This window comes from Astyanax mexicanus, chromosome 1 (genome assembly GCF_023375975.1).
Source record: "Astyanax mexicanus isolate ESR-SI-001 chromosome 1, AstMex3_surface, whole genome shotgun sequence".
Taxonomy (NCBI): domain Eukaryota; kingdom Metazoa; phylum Chordata; class Actinopteri; order Characiformes; family Acestrorhamphidae; genus Astyanax; species Astyanax mexicanus.
The window spans coordinates 10654515-10671275 of NC_064408.1; the positions used below are offsets into that span (position 1 = coordinate 10654515).

Consider the following 16761-nt stretch of genomic DNA (forward strand, 5'->3'; position numbering starts at 1 on the left):
TTCAAGAATGTTGAAAAACAGTCACCATTTCAGGTGACCACCTCTTGAAGCTCATTGAGAGAATGATGCCAAGAGTGTGTAAAGCAGTAATCAGAGCAAAGGTTGGCTAATTTGATGAAATTAGAATATAAAACATGTTTTCAGTTATTTTACCTTTTTTTGTTAAGTACATAAAACTCCACATGTGTTCATTCATAGTTTTTATGCCTTCAGTGAGAATCTACAATGTAAATATTCATGAAAATAAAGAAAACCTGGCCTGTACTGTATGTTAAAGCTGTTTAAAGGCACGGCAAGTCGTCAATTTCCATTCACTTTTTAGATAGATAGAGACAATTTCACACAGGGCAAGATTGGTTTGGATAATTTTTTCCTTTAATAAATAAATATTATTTAAAAAGCGCTTTTATATTTACTCTGGTTATTTTTGTCTGATATTAAAATTTGTTTGATAATTGGAAAAATATTAGTATGTCAAAAAAGCAAAAACAAAAGAAATCTGTATGCATATGTGTGCAGTGGTTGGATGGGGGGGGTGGGGTGCTTAAGGTGAAATGGCATGGGCATAGTTTAACCAGGTCTCCAGACTAACACCGTGCCACCATAATCAAGGGAAGATGAAAATGGCACATGGGATGGGATTAAAGCTTGTTCAGGGGTCAGTGTGGTGCTAGTAGGGAAAAGAATATAAAGGAAATAACTGTGGTTGGTGTATTGCCATGTTAGTCAACTGTGGAGCTTCAAAAGTGGCAATGGTAATCAGGGAAACTGCACAACTGAGCTTTTAGGAGAATTGATGAGACGCTTAAAGAAAGATGATTTCATGTACTCTACCTCTATAGTCCTCTAATCTGAGGAAAACTGTGTCTCTAGACTAATTGTTAAATGGTAGTTTGTCTTCTATTTTTAGATATGTGACAGTATTTCATAAAAAAAAATATATATATATATACTATGCTAAGGTTAACATGATGACTACATTTCCCATGGTGCAACAGAGCCAGATGTTGTGATCCGTAGCACTACAGCAGAACAGTGAAAGGAAGACATCTGTGTGGTCTCGGGGGACTGGAGTAAGTCCAGTGTCTGATTCAGGTCCACTGCAGAACATGCCAGAGGCGGCGCGGTGTGATGAGCGGAACACTCAGCTCAGATGACAGAGTGTGACATATGCATGCAATCACTGAGGACTAACAGGTTGGCTCCATTCCAGCACGCACACATGCACACACAAGCACACACACACACTACAAATATTGCATACCACGCAAAAATGCACACACAAGCACAAACAGCAATGAGCCGGTGTTCCACTGTTCCCGTGTTCCTCTGAACCCTTTCTAAACCTGTCTGGAGCGAGAGGCTGTTTTATGGTAATTCTCTCAGGCTGTGCTGAGAGTGGAAAAGCCCTAATCAGTTCCAGACGCTCTGAAGAAGTGCTGCAGCTCAGCTCCCCCGCCAGCTTAACCATTTACACCCCACACTCATTATTCACTTATTACACATTCATAATTCAGATACAGTAAATACTATTTCTTTTACTCAGTTTTAAAGAATGATTATTCAGTCATAAATAATGCTTATTAATGCCAAGTTAAAACTGAATTTTAGTAACTGCTGTACATTAATGTACAGTTATTGTATAGCTATTCTAGCTGCATTTTTCAGTTTACATTTTGTTGTCCAGTAACAGTTATTCACCTTATTCCAAAATGATCCAGTAAATATTATTTATTCTATGGCAATTATTTTATGAAACATTTACATTTTGTATTTTTCATTCATAAACATTAATGCTGCTTATCTGGTTATACAATGCTAATTATATAAGTTATCAAATGGTCACAAGTGTAATACTAAAGTATTATTCTGTAACAGTCTCACTATTCACAATTTCATTTTAAGCTTTGTTATCCAGTAACTACACCATTTATTACACAGTTATTATTGTGTTAATGATCTTATTATGCTATAATCCAGTAAAAATTAACCATTTTACTCCAGATTATATAATACATCTTTGAAAAAAAATGATAAAAATGACTTATTTCTCGGGTAAATACATGTATGCTTCTTATCCAGTAATACTATGATATACAAGAGTGAAGGATCCGTATTTAGTTACTATTTAAATACTATAGCTACTTACTTGTGTATTAGCTGCCGATATATTATTCTACAGGATGCTTATGCTGTAAAAATTAAGCTCTGTTTTCCTTAATTATACTTTTATTCTAACATATTGAGTTCTTTGTTAGTCAGACACTACTATGCTTAATTTTAAGGTTTATTAGAAACTGCTGGGTATTGTTATTTAATTATTAGTGATTCACACTATGTTTAAGATTCAGCTGGTAGTGCTAATGTTTATTCATCAGTAGTGATTATTCAGAAACTGCTGTGGAAGTTCTGTGGAAGTTCTGTGGAAGTTCTGCACTTCAGGAGCTGAAGAGCTGCTGACAGCTCCTTAGAGCTTAGGAGGTTAAAGGTGGGAGATAACTGCAAGCTTGCAACCTTTCCTTAAGACTGTGAGAGTGTGTGTGTGTATGTGTGTGTGTGTGTGTGTGTTGCCTGACTTGTGCTTTGGTCAGTCTTTTCTCCAGTGCGTCTCGCTCTCTCTCGCTGTGCAGCAGACGCTTGTTGAGCTCCACCACGTCGCCCTTCAGAGACGCCAGCGCGGCCAGATGTAGCTACAGAAAGAGAGAGAGAGACAGAGAGAGAGAGAGAGAGAGAGAGAGATAGAGAAAGAAGGTCAGTATACATACAGTATGTATTCATTTATGCAAACTAGGGGTGGGCGATATGGCTCTAAAATAATATCACGATATTTCAGGGTATTTTTGCGATAATGATATACTTGGCGGTATAGGAAAACTAAAATAAATCATTCATTTCAGGAATATAGTATAATAGTATAACAGCATAATCATAATGTGCTGCTAATCATAAATAGCATAAAATAATATAATGCAGCAAATAATATTGCAGAATATTTAGTGCATGCATACAACCTGCAAACTAAAACAATTATACAATAAATTATACACCTAAAGCTTCACAGTAAATAATAGACTACATTCAAGACAGAACAGCCCTATTATCACGATATGGATTTTTAATATCATGATATTTTTGTGTCACCATATATTTTATACGATATAATATTGCCCACCCCTAATGCAAACCAGCGTTGATTTCGTGAAACTATGACCAAAAATATTCATTAACAACCTCTATTTCATGACAAAAATAAACACTAAGTAAAAATGAGACTGAATTTTATGGAGAGATTTAATGGTAGCGTAGCATATTTTACTTTGAAAAAAAAAGCTACTTGTCATTAGCTCTGTGTGTGTGTGTGAGAGAGAGAGCATCTGAAAGCCTTCAGCACTGCAACATTGTTTTGACAATTTGGAGGAAAATGAAGCGTGGATGAAAGTAGCAGATGGCTCCATGGGAATTTAGCTGGATTAGCTTCCATGCTATTCATTTATGCAAACCAGCGTTGATTTCGTAAAACTATGACCAAAAATATTCATTAACAACCTCTATTTCATGACAAAAATGAGTTCTAAATAAAAATGATACAGAATTTAATGGAGAGCTTTAACAGAGGACATAAATGCTAGCGTACCATATTCTACTTTGGGAAAAAACTATATGTCATTAGCTCTGTGTGTGTGTGTGTGTGTGTGTGTGTGTGTGTGTGTGTGTGTGTGTGTGTGTGTGTGTGTGTTTGTGTGCGCATGTGCGTGTGTGTGAGAGAGAGAGAAAGACAGAGAGTGCGCAAGAATGTGAGAAAGAGAGAGAGCGTCTGAAAGCCTTCAGCACTGCGACATTGTTTTGACAATTTGGAGGAAAATGAAGCATGGATGAAAGTAGCAGATGGCTCCATAGGTAGTTTGCTGGATTAGCTTCCATGTTAACCGGCCAGTGAGACACCACCAATGGGCATAAACACACTGACAACAGACCTACTTGGAACAGCATGGCAAAGTTTGAGATCAAATTATATGCGTACTTTAAAACATGGAATTATACAAGCGTACTAGAAGGTCAATGACATGCTAGCGCCATGTTAGCGCCTTTTAATGAGCCTGATCAACGGCATGCTAGCTCCAGATTAGAGATGTTGGATGAGCCTGGTCGAGATCATTCAAGCGTCATGTTACCGATGTTGGGTGAGCCTGGTAGACTGCATGCTAGCACCAGGTTAGAGATGTTGGATGAGCCCAATTGATGGCATGCTAGTGCCACATTAGTGATTTCAGATGAGCCTTGTCGACTATATGCTATCCCCAGATTAGTGACTTTATATGGGCTTGGTCGAGGGCGTACTAGCACCACATTAGCAAAGCTAAATAAGCCTGGTTGACGGCATGATAGCGCCACATTAGTGGCATTAGCAGAGTTGGACGAACCTTGCTGACGGCATGGTAGTGCCACATTAGCGAAATTGGACAAGCCTAGTTGACGGGATGCTAGCGCTACATTAGCAATGTTGGACGATCCTGGTTGACGACATGCCAGCATCATATTGGAGAAGTTGGATGAACCTGGTCGACAGCATGCCAGCACCACATTAGCGAAGTTGAACAGCCCTGATGACAACATTGCCAAAAAGTGTCATTAGCAGAGTTGGACGAACCTTGCTGACGGCATGCTAGTGCCACATTAGTGAAATTGGACGAACCTGGCCGAACGGCATGCTAGCGCCACATTAAGGAAGTTAAACAAGCATAGTTGACGGCATGCAAGCTTTGCATTAGCAATCTTGGACAAGCCTAGTTGACAACATGCTAGCACCACATTAAGGAAGTTGAACAAGCCTAGTTAATGGCATGCAACTCTACCCCATGCAGACAGGGGTAGAGTTGCACGGTGTACCGAAGGTTCGATTCTTTTTCGATACTACGTCATCACAAACGATTCGGTTCTTTAGCGTTCGATGCTTTCGATACTGTATATAGCCCAGTCACTAGCTTCAAATGAGTCAAATTAGTAGGCGCGATTTGATTCAGTTCATAAGAAAACTGATTCACACCGCAGCAGTCGGTGTGGCAGGATTCAGATAAACTTAGTGTTCTGAACAAATGAATCGATTCACGCGCAAGCCAGCAGAGCAGCAGCGAGTGTAGAATGGCGACGGCTAAAATAACAGATGTCTCTCGTCCGCGACTTGTGGACAAAACGAGCGCGAGGAGTGAAGTGTGGGAAAATAGTCTGAGATGTAGGCATCTGTTTTTTATTTATATTTTTATTTTTAAATAAAATAACGAAAATAACGAAAACTGAAAGTGAAACTAAACTACATTATTTATAAGCGCTGTTTTCACTCCCGCAGTTGTACAGCGGGGGGTGTTGTGCCGATTCTGTCCGCAAAGCGGGAGTAGGATTCAGTAGCGGATTCGGCACAAGCGCGGCGGCGCCTCGCGGTCCGCGGTGTTAGTTGTAAGCGCTCGCGCTAGCCGCAAAATACGACAGAATACACTGAGGGAGCTGCAGAATTATGTGTGGGACTAGAATATGCGCACGAGGAGATGAAAGAGAACCTTTACCTGTGAGTAGCTCTCACCAGAACACGCAAATCTCTCTCTCTCTCACTCTCGCTGTGTCTCTTTCTCTGTGTCTCTCTCTCTCGCACGTGAACGCCTCCGCGTTTGACCTGCAGCACTGTGTTTAGCTGTTCTTAAAAATCATTTTAATTAAATAATAGTTCTATGCTTCTATGATACAGTGTTATTTAACATAATTCTGATCATATTTAGCTCATTTAGCAGACAAGCACCCTGATCTCTACAAAGAGCTGAGAAGTCGACAGGTTAGTGGAGTTAGTCAAGAGCTTTACTAAGATTTACTAGCGACTGCTAGTAAATCACGTTAACACGGAGAGGAGTGTGCAGGAGTTTTGTTTTGGACCCGTGTTTTTCTCTATTTCTCCATTATCCTGTTGGCTGTGAAACATGAACTCAAGATGTTCACGTTTTCGCGTTTCCATCGCAAATCTGTGGTCAGGCACGTAGCCTGCTTGATCGTTACACTGAACATGGGCTTATTAAAAACGGTAAACGGTTGATTAATAAAACGGAGCAGTGAGTGTTAAAATGAACATAACATTGTAATGTTCTTCTGTCTCTTTATTTTCCTTATTCAGAACTTAACTTCTGCCCGCCCGTCAGGTTCACATAGTCAGGCTACCATTACCTCTGGTTTTAGTTTTAGTTTTTAGGAAGTGTTTAGATAATTATGTTATAGTTAAGGTTATAATAACGAAACTTGTTTTTTGTTCAAATGTTTCATTTTAGAATAAAAACGTTTGCACCGATTGTTCAGTGTTCAATCCAGTTCAGTCAAAAATAAACATTTTATGTTCAGATATTTTTATTGTTTTTTTTTTCTTTCAAGTATCGTTTTGGTATCAAGAATCGTGATACTACAGTTGGTATCGGTATCGAAGTCAAAATTTTGGTATCGTGACAACCCTAGACAGGGGGTGCTTTTTCTGGCGCGGGTGCTGAACTCGGCACAACAACGGCATGCAGTGCCACGATAGCGACGTTGGATGAGCCTAGTTTATGGTATGCTAGAACCACGTTAGCGCCATTGGAAGAGCCTGGTCGACAGCACGTTAGTGACACAATCTTATTAACCACTTGACCCTAAAGATATTTTAGAAACGTTAAGGAACTCTGGATTGACAGGTATTTTTCAGAAATAGTTGGTGGTCCTACTTTCCCTGGGGTTTTACCCCCCCGAAACTGCATGCACACACACACACACACACACACACACACACAGAGCCTGTTGTAGTAAGTGCAGTGCAGCAGTGTTTCAGCATGTGGCACACGCAGGCTCTTCACTCCGGTGGGCCGCTGAGATTTCACACATGAGCTCCCATACAGCTGTCTGACTGCAGGCACACACACACACACACATTCATACACACACACACACACAACACACACATTCACTCGAGTGCGCTGTCACACACTGTCATGCATATTCTCTGCAGCTATTAATCACTCTTTCTGCACACAGCTGATTAAAACTAAAGCTGAGTGTCAGTTTCGCTTCTGAAAGCTCACCTGATAACGAGAGTGCAGCAGCGGTGGCAGTGAAACACTCTTTCTCGCTAGGAGAGAGAGGTGCGTGTGTGGTGTGTGTGCGTGTGTGTGCCCACGCTGGCCGAGAGTGAGATAAACACACACCCTGAGGCTTTAGAAGAAAGAGCCAAGCCAACCAGCACTGGCATCAACAAACACTCATACAAAAGGCTCTTTAGAGAAAGCAGCACTTTCCCACACTGTGAGCGTCTGGCCAGACTCGCGCTGTTTATGAGCGCGAATGCATTAGGAGGACTGGCTAAACAGCTAACTACTAAACTACCAACTATTAAATATTTGGCAACTTTTGGCACATTGATCATTAAGACCATCTACCAGCAAAACCTGGTACTGAACTGGATTTTTCAGCAGGGAATATTAAAGGACATTTAAAAAAGCAGCAGCAAGCCCAAAATAAACCACTTAAATAAAGCTAACTTTTCAAAAACTGCCTGTTCTCCATCTGAAAGATACGAGCTGTACAGGACTAGAATAGTAACATCAGCAGAGACTAAACTAAGGCTCAGCGTTTGCTTATTTAAAAAAAAGACTGACTGCCTTTCTCTGTGTAAACTTCACACGTACTGTGAGCTTCTGTGGCTTTCTGTGCTCTAGACATGACTTGACTTCATTTTTAGTACTTCAGAACAGTTGATCTCAAAGCAGGTAAACCCAAGAAGAAAGAAAGAAAAAAAAATTAAACACAATAGATTAGTTGAAGATCCGCATTTTCTGTCATTTTTTTGGAGAACCTCAGAGAGCGGACTTCATCTGAGGGAGGAATCTACTGTCCGTAGGAAGTCAGCAGAAGAGGGAGATGTAAGTACTCTCAAATAATGAGTTATGTGCTTGTCTCTATCAAAGTTAAGCAGAAACTAGCTTTTTGAGTTTTGCCTTTTAGCACAAGCTAACACTAATGTGTTATAAACATGGGGGCATGGCAACAGCTTATTTGCATAAAGGTAACAGAGCTCTTAACAGCTCATTATGAAAGAGACTGACACTGATAAGTATAAAACTGGGGAGATCTCTTTATACGAGAGTGAAAAGAAAAAGAAAAAAAAATCAAGAACATGTTTTGTGTAGCCTTTACGTCTATTTTAACTTGAGCGAAAAGTGGTATAATATGTCCACTTTAAATTAAAAGCTTCCTGCATAGTTTTGTTCTTAACGATTTGGGATTTTTGGACATTTAAGATAAGATAATATATGATAAGATAAGATGAGATGCTTTATTGTGCTTTACTTGTTTGCCTGTTGAGATGTTACAAAATGTTCAGCATTTTAAAATATTTTTAAAAAGTGTAATTTTTTATTATTTTGAAAAAAAGTGTTAAAATTAATGAAAGCCGATGAAAAACCATGTTCTGTATTTGGCATTTGATCTTTGCCCTTATTATTTCAGTGCATCCCTTTTGAGAAGTTACAAAATACAAATATTTTCCCAGAGTTCAAACTTCAAACTACATTCAACAGCGTCCAACACAGCTTCTGCAGAGATAGACCCGTTTCACTTCCTCTGTCAGTGAATACAGCAAAGCCCTGGGAATTCAGCCATTGGGCTCAGCCCAAAATCAACAACCAACAAGCAGTGGAAGCTTACAGGCTGAGTTAGCATAGTGCTAACTGCATGCCTAAAACAACACACTCGCCTCAACCTGTGTAGAGTTGTTAAACGTGCCCTTGAAGGGAAAACTGTATTTACATTAGCAGAGCTGAATAATGAGAGTTCAGACCAATTGCAAAACCATTATACACTATATGGGGAAAAGTATTGAGAAACCTACTCATTTACTTTTGCTTCAGGGCGTTTTCACACCTGAAAGTCAGAACCAGAGTCTACAGTATGGTTTGTGTATTTGTTAGATTTTATATATTTGGTTTGGTTAGTTCTGTCAGGTTTTACACTAAGGTTTATTGAGAGGATTAAAGAACTTAACTACATCCTGTCATCATCAGCTAATGTGGGTGGAGTCTCTCTATACTTCATATTATTGTAAACTGGTTGTAAAATGTTAGTTATGAGTTCGGATTCGAGTTGTTTTGCTGCAGGTGTTGTGCTGAATTCTAGCTCTCTGCCTAAATCAGACTCCCCTTCACAAACACGCCCCTCACAGCAGAATGAGTGTAAAAGATTCTCCTTAGATTTTTTTTTTAATTCAGTTTATAAATAAGGATTAATCTACTGTTACAGTAAATATAAAAATTCCAGTCTAAACGTTTATGTTCACACTGCTGTATAACGATCCTGCACACCAAGTCGGATTTCGGCAAAACACAATCTCCTTTTTTCTTCTTTCCCTTTATTTAAAGACTTAACTTCTAAACTTCCTGTAATGATTATCCTGTTTCTCACTCCCTTGTTCCGAAACAACATACTAGTGCATCCCAAAAAAATTAGAATATCAATGAAAGGTTACTTTAGTGTGCTTGAAAATAGTCCTGCTGGAAAATGAAATCTGCTTCTCAGTAAAAATTTGTCAGCAGAGGGAAGCATGAAGTGCTGTAAGATGTTTCGGGAAAACAAAACTGCACTGACTTTAGACTTGATAATAAAACACAGTGGATCAACACCAGCAGATGACATGTCTCTCCAAACCAACACCGATGTTTTATCAAGTCTAATGTCAGTGTTTTTCCCTCTGCTGACAACGTTTATGGAGATGGGGATTTCATTTTCCAGCAGGACTTGGCACACTGCCAAAAGTACCCACTGGTTTTACAGTATATAATATTATATTTTACAGAGACACTGATTTTTGGGTTTTCATTGACTGTAAGCCACAATCATTCATCATAAAAGAAAGAAATAAACACGTAAAATAGATCACTATGTGTGTAATACATCTATATAATATATGAGTTTCATATTTTGAACTGAATTACTGAAATAAAGTATCATTTTCATCTCTAGATTGACTTCCAAGGTACAAGGTAAGACTTCGCTATTGCTTCAGTTTGGGACACAGCCTTCCTTCCTTCCTTTCCAGGGATTGATGTGCCATAGAGTTAATGATCACATTAGAGATTCCAACATTTAGCACAAGCATCATCTCGTGCAATCTCTAAAATTGTCAGAACATTTATTTTTTTTTTTTAAGCTGTGCTGAAGATTGGAACGACGCTGGGAGAGGAAGGGACGGCTCAAGCTAACGACAGCCAGGCAATTAGAGCTCACTCAAACCAGAGCGACCTTTGCCCCCCCATTAAAGCGGCCCTGTCACATCTAGAATGAGATTTGATGAAGATAAGAGCTGTCCGTTTCACAGATGTCCCTTGGATGTAAATGAAAGCAGGCGAATTTGCTTAACCTCCTCTGTCGCGGGGGGATGGAGGATTGGATCGGATGGATTGGGAATGAAGTGGGAGAAGGGTACGTGGTGAATGAACGAATCTGCAGACTTGGCGCTTCCTCTCAGTTCCCCCTGTAGATCAGATAATCAGAATGCATAGGAAAAGGGCTATTTGTTAGCACGAAGCTGCTCTGTGGGAGATTACGCTGCTCAGGAGGCTGAGGGTCCACTCGGTTATGAATATCCTGTTGGAGATCTTTGCATGTGTGTGTGTGTGTGTGTGTGTAGCTGTAGACCCCGTCACTTATCTCACAGAAAAAATTGTATTAGTGCTCCATAATGCACTTCCATTATCTATTTAGAGCCTAAAAGAGGAGGGGGCAGTGTGTATGTAAGTGTGTCTATGGGCTTGAGCAATGGAGACTGGGTGTTTTTACAGATGTTCAGGCACTTCACAATACTCTAGGGGTCTTGCTCTCACACATGGGCCAATCATCTGTCTGAATACACACACAGACGCTCGCGTACGCTATACCCAGCTCCCTCTCTCAATCTGCACCAATGTCAAGAGCCATCCATCAGAAATGGTGTATCCCACCCAAGTGGTGACAGTAAAGGCACACTCGCCCACCACAGTCATAAACAACCAACGCCTGTATCTCCAGTGAAGACCCATTCCAGAGATACACGCAATTTACAGCACTTACGGACCAGAAAAGCCATCCAGCCTTTAGCCAGAATGGGACGAAACTGGACATGGAGACATTTCACCCTCACTGAGACAAAGTGTACAATTACAGACAATCATGTACAACTGGTACCAGACAAAAGAAGAAAGCAACTGAGAGAATTTCCAAGCTTACAGCTACAAACAGTCTCCTATTCCATGTTCAGGAAGGCTTATGCCTATTTCACACTACATAATTTTAGTCCAGTTTTCTTTTCATTTAACAACAGTTTTTCGTTGATCCCCAACAAAAAACACTGCTTAGAGACAATTAAGGGGTCTCTCTGCGCTTGCTCAGTTATGTGGTGTGAACTAGTGAAAGATGTTAAGTCTCTGAGTTGCCAAAGAGTCGTAGAAGCCCAAAAAATATTTGGCATGCTAAATATCTGATTCAGTTGGCGACTGGGAGTGGGACAAGAGCAGTAACTACCTGCATCCAATTGGATCACTTAGAAAAAGAGAACCATAGGTCTGTTTCTGTTTCCCTCGTTATATTTTAGAAAATGACTGTTAAACTCTAAAGAGAGCTTATAATACTCTTGATATAACACAGTGATGTAACACATAACACAACACCAGCAGATGACATGGCTCTTTAAACCATCACTGACCATCAGTAAATTCTGCATTTCATTTGGAAATCAAAGGAAGCAGAGTCTGGAGGAAGAGTGGAGACACACACAGTTCAAGCTGCTTGAGGTCTAGAGTGAAGTTTTCACCAATCAGTGATGGTTTGGAGAGACATGTCATCTGCTGGTGTTGATCCACTGCTATATACTGTATCAAGTCTAAAGTCAGTGCAGTTTTGTTTTCCCACAAAATCTTACAGCACTTCATGCTTCCCTCTGCTGACAACTTTTATAGAGATGCAGATTTCATTTTCCAGCAGGACTTGGCACACTGCCCACACTGCCAAAAGTACCAATTGATCCTAAATAATATTCAACATTTTCTGGGACACTGATTGTTGGGTTTTCATTGGCTGTAAGCCATAATCATCAACAATAAAAGAAATAAAAACTTAAAATAGATCACTCTGTGTTTAATACATCTATATAATATATGAGTTTCACATTTTAAACAGAATTACTGAAATGAGGTAACTTCTTAATGATATTTAATTTTTTTGAGATGCACCTGTATAGTTTATCCTAAACTGTTCCAATGTTATGAGGGCAGTGTATTGGCAAGAACCTACAGCTTACAGGAAATACAGGGGTTACAATGCATTATATCAACATATAGAGTGTTGCTGTGACCAAGGCAATATACTGCAAATGCATACACAGAATTAAAAAAAAAAGAAACTGTCATAATATGAAAAATACTATCATATTTATAAAATATGGGTTATAGAAAAGTTTATACATATTTTTTATACAATCAGAACAGTGAGATTTAGTGGGCGGGTTTAAACAACACCCCCAGTGTAACTAAAAATCCATACTGTGTTTTTGAAAATCGATACGGTACAGAAAAACAAAATATGGCCATATTGGCCACCCTGAGCTGCAGATGAGCTCTATTTATATGAAATGCAAGTTTTAAATGATTAAATAAGGCGTGGCTGGAGCTAATCTGACAGTGTTCACACCCCTGTCTCTAATGGTGTTGTGTCAAATCCGCTCGCTGACCTGAACAAGGGCATCATTTTAAAAATTCCCCCATCTACTTCCTCTGCTATTAAAAGCTCTCTGGTAATGTGCGTTTCCTCAGCAGCTGTGTGTGTGTGTGTGTGTGTGTGTGTGTGTGTGTGTGTGTGTGTGTTTGCTTTAGTACGAGTCCTTGTGAGGATTCCTCCCTGTCTCCTTCAATTCTTCCATGTAGGTCGAGATTCCAGCTCACTGCCATTCTGCTCTTAAACCTTAGACATCAAAAGCTCATACTGTAAATCTAAAATTTACTAAATTAAAGCAATGTGCCCTATTTAATATAATATTATAAGGCGCACTATCAACAAACGTATATTTTCTGGTCCATTTACATAAATAAGATGCATTTTAAGAGACACTATAAGGAACTTCTAATTCAGCAGGTCTTGCCACTGGGTGGTGTTGGGGGTAGATAACTAAGCTAAATAATAAAAAAAAGACTTTAAAATAAAGTCAAACGGGTCCTGCATGTTAATCTACACAGATTTCTGTCCTGAAAACTGTTTATTTGGTTGAGTAAAGCACCTTCGTTTATTTACAGTAAGCATAGATTTCCGATTTTATCCAATACTAAGGCTGTGACATTAGCATTAGCAGCTAACTGCTAGCGGTTACCAGCTAATGCCACCCAACACAATACACTGAAGAACCCTGAGTGCTCTGGTAAGCGAGGGCGATATTAGCTTGTAGCTTGTTTTAACACGGTAATCGCTAATGCTAATGGTGCTCCAGCAGTGCTGGTTGCAGTTAGCAGAACTACCGGCCAATAATACTTACCTCTGCTACAAGATGGCGGCGCGCAGTAGTGCAGTGGCTTCTCGCACTCCTAGCGAACACCATATTTTGAGCTGTTTTTACGTCGGTTCTGAACCCAACTTCACGTGCCCCACGCGTGTGAGTTATAGCAGAACCGAACTTTTGAGGATTAAGGATTGTATTCTTTTATTTTGTTATCTATATTATCTATATATCTATTTTAACAACAGCTCTTGGGTGTAGATTGGATCGTGAGATCACAATTTCGTTCCACCTCATGTACCACATGTGGTGAGAATGACAATAAAATCTGCTTGAATCCTTGAATCCTGAACGGGGGAAATAGCGGTTAGCTAAAGCTTCTCCAGCCCCTGTGCTAAAGAACTAAACTCCTGATTGGTAAAATTGGTACAATACGCAGTGGATTAAAAGGCACACTGATGATTTTTTGGGAAAATTAAAGGATTTTAAATGCGCCTTATAGTGTAAAAAATACAATAATTAATTTCAATCAGTGGAGCTCCTAGGTTTTCCACCACCAAAATAGCAACACGACAGAAATTTACCTGTAGAGTAACAGGAAACCTGTTTTTTTCATTGTTTCTTCTGAAATCAAGGGTATTAAAAACTGTTTATCCTGCTTTTATTGGAAGAACTGTCTCTAATGTCCAGGTCCATGAAATGAGCACGGTACTAGATTTTGGAGCATTGCTGTTAGGATTTAATTGCATACAGTGACAAGAGCAAGATATAGTGAAGCTTTATACCTCTGTTTCTAGTTATATTACTAAAATACTTTGTGAGGAATTGGTCAAAAATATGTAAATGACAGCATACAATTGTTTTTATTGCTGTGCTGTAAAAAGCTTCTACAATAATCCATATACTTATCCTATGATCATGACCAGTGGTGTCTGGCTAGAAGCGTCCATACAAACGTAAAAGAGACTATACATATACACCTCTGGAACAAAAAAGAGACCACAGAAAAACTGATGAGTTTCTTTGATTTTACCAAATTGAAAACCTCTGGAATATAATCAAGATTAATGGATGGAAGATGGATGATCAAAAGACATCAAATAAAGCTGCACTGCTTGCATTTTTGCACCAGGAGTAAAGGCATAAAGTTATCCAAAAGCAGTGTGTAAGACTGGTGGAGAAGAACATGCATGAAATCTGTGATTAAAAACCAGGGTTATTCTATCAAATATTAATTTCTGAACTCTTAAAACCCTTAAAACATTCTTTAGCGTCCATCAGATACGGCAAAAGTCATGAGACACAATACACAAATTGGTGGGGTAGTAAATAGCACTGTACGCTCAAATCAACACTGAGATTGAAACCACTATAACTGTAAAAACAACCAGACTAGCAGTACGGAAAGGTCAGAATGAATATCTGCTTACACAGAGATTCTACTGTAAGTCTGTCAGTAAGTTTTTCCTCATTAAAAATATAATCAGCCCAAAAGCACAATATTCTCAGCAGACGAGAGGTTTATACCCCAACACAAGACACAGCAGCATAATTACAGCTGCATTATTCATAAGAAGGAAGACTAACATTATGAGAGCTATTGGCTAAACCCACAGAGACCAACAGCAGCTTCAGAAATATGCAAAAGAGGAACTCTGGAAAAAACACTGCATACACTGTACAGACTACAGAAGTATTGAGACACCTGCTCTTTCATTGTTTCTTCAAAAATGAAGGGCATTAAAAAGAGTTTATTCTGCTTTTGTTGGAGTAACTGTCTCTACTGTTCAGGAAACACTTTCTGCTACATTTTGGAGCATTGCTGTGAGGTTATTCGAATTAATGTAGCGACAAGAGCAATAGTGAGGTCAGGAGGTGTCAAACAATGAAGTACAAATACTTTGTTACAATACTTAAGTAGAAATTTTGGTTATCTATACTTTACTGGAGTAATTATTTATTTTACAGTTGACTTTTTACTTCTACTTTTTACATTTTCACACAATTTTCTGAACTTTCTACTCCTTACATTGTAAAAACAGCCTCATTACTCCTGTTTCATTTCAGATTTCCTTTTTTCTGAGTATAATACAACAATTAGCCCACACCAAACAGCCATCACCCCAGTTACCGAATATAGTATAGGATTTGGGCCTGCACCGCTCAACAGCAATCAGCCCAAACCACATGTGCCTTTAAAAATCCCACTTTCTTTGATTTTACCATATTGAAAACCTCTGGAATATAATCAAGAGGAAGACGGATGATCACAAACCATCAAACCAAACTAAACTGCTTGAATTTTTGCACCAGGAGTAAAGGCATAAAATTATCCAAAAGCAGTGTGTAAGACTGGTGGAGAAGAACATGATGCCAAGATGCATGAAAACTGTAATTAAAAACCAGGGTTATTGCCCCAAATATTGATTTCTGAACTCTTAAAATTTTCTGAATATGAACTTGTTTTATTTGCATTATTTGAGGTCTGAAAGCTCTGCATCTTTTTTGTTATTTCAGCCATTTCTCTTTTTATCTCATTTTCTCATTTCTCTTTATGCTCTAAATGACAATATTTTTATTGGGATTTTGGGTGAAATGTTGTCCGTAGTTTATAGAATAAAACAAAATGTTCCTTTTACTCAAACATATACCTACTAAACTACACTGATAATTGGTTTTCACAACAGTGGCAGCCCTTCTTGAGTATGTTTTATTGCAGCGATCGATAGCAAAATGAGCTCAGAAGTAAGATCACTCTGGGAGTCATATACACAAGGTTATTTTGGGTTAGAATAAAGAGCCTACATGAATCTTTAACAGATGCTATTGATTTAACACAGTCACATTTCAATTCTGCTTAAAAAAAAAAAAAAACAGAGCCAATTACACTAATTGTTCTCTGAGGGTCTACAAAAAGCCTGAGAGAGGGCAGCCATCGTTCTCACCTCTCCAGCCACAGAACCGGTTCTGTGCTCCACACACACAACAGTGCTTCATTTATCTAATCATGTTAGAGCCTGCAGACTGCCAGGCCCCACAATGCATCACAAGGGAACCGTTCAATAGCGGGGCTAATTGGGTACGTTTAGGGCCGAAGTGTGTCAAAGACTCCAGAACATTCCTCACTTCAGTCTGGCAACTCATTATGTTTAAAAACCACTAATCCTTGGTGGCTGTGACCTTCTGTAAAGTGTTCCACATCCACAATTTATGAGCTGGAGGCCACAGTGAGGAGCCTTGAACTTAGA

General features: G+C 39.1%; 1 protein-coding gene across 2 annotated transcripts in view; it reads right to left on the reverse strand.

The window, feature by feature from the left end:
• mcc (MCC regulator of WNT signaling pathway) overlaps positions 1-16761 on the reverse strand; it is a 183589-nt gene that overhangs the window by 100049 nt on the left and 66779 nt on the right. For both annotated transcript variants that reach the window (XM_022665786.2, XM_022665787.2), the window contains one exon: positions 2577-2690. In XM_022665786.2, coding sequence (XP_022521507.2) covers positions 2577-2690 — 114 coding nt within the window. The remainder of the gene's footprint in view (positions 1-2576; positions 2691-16761) is intronic.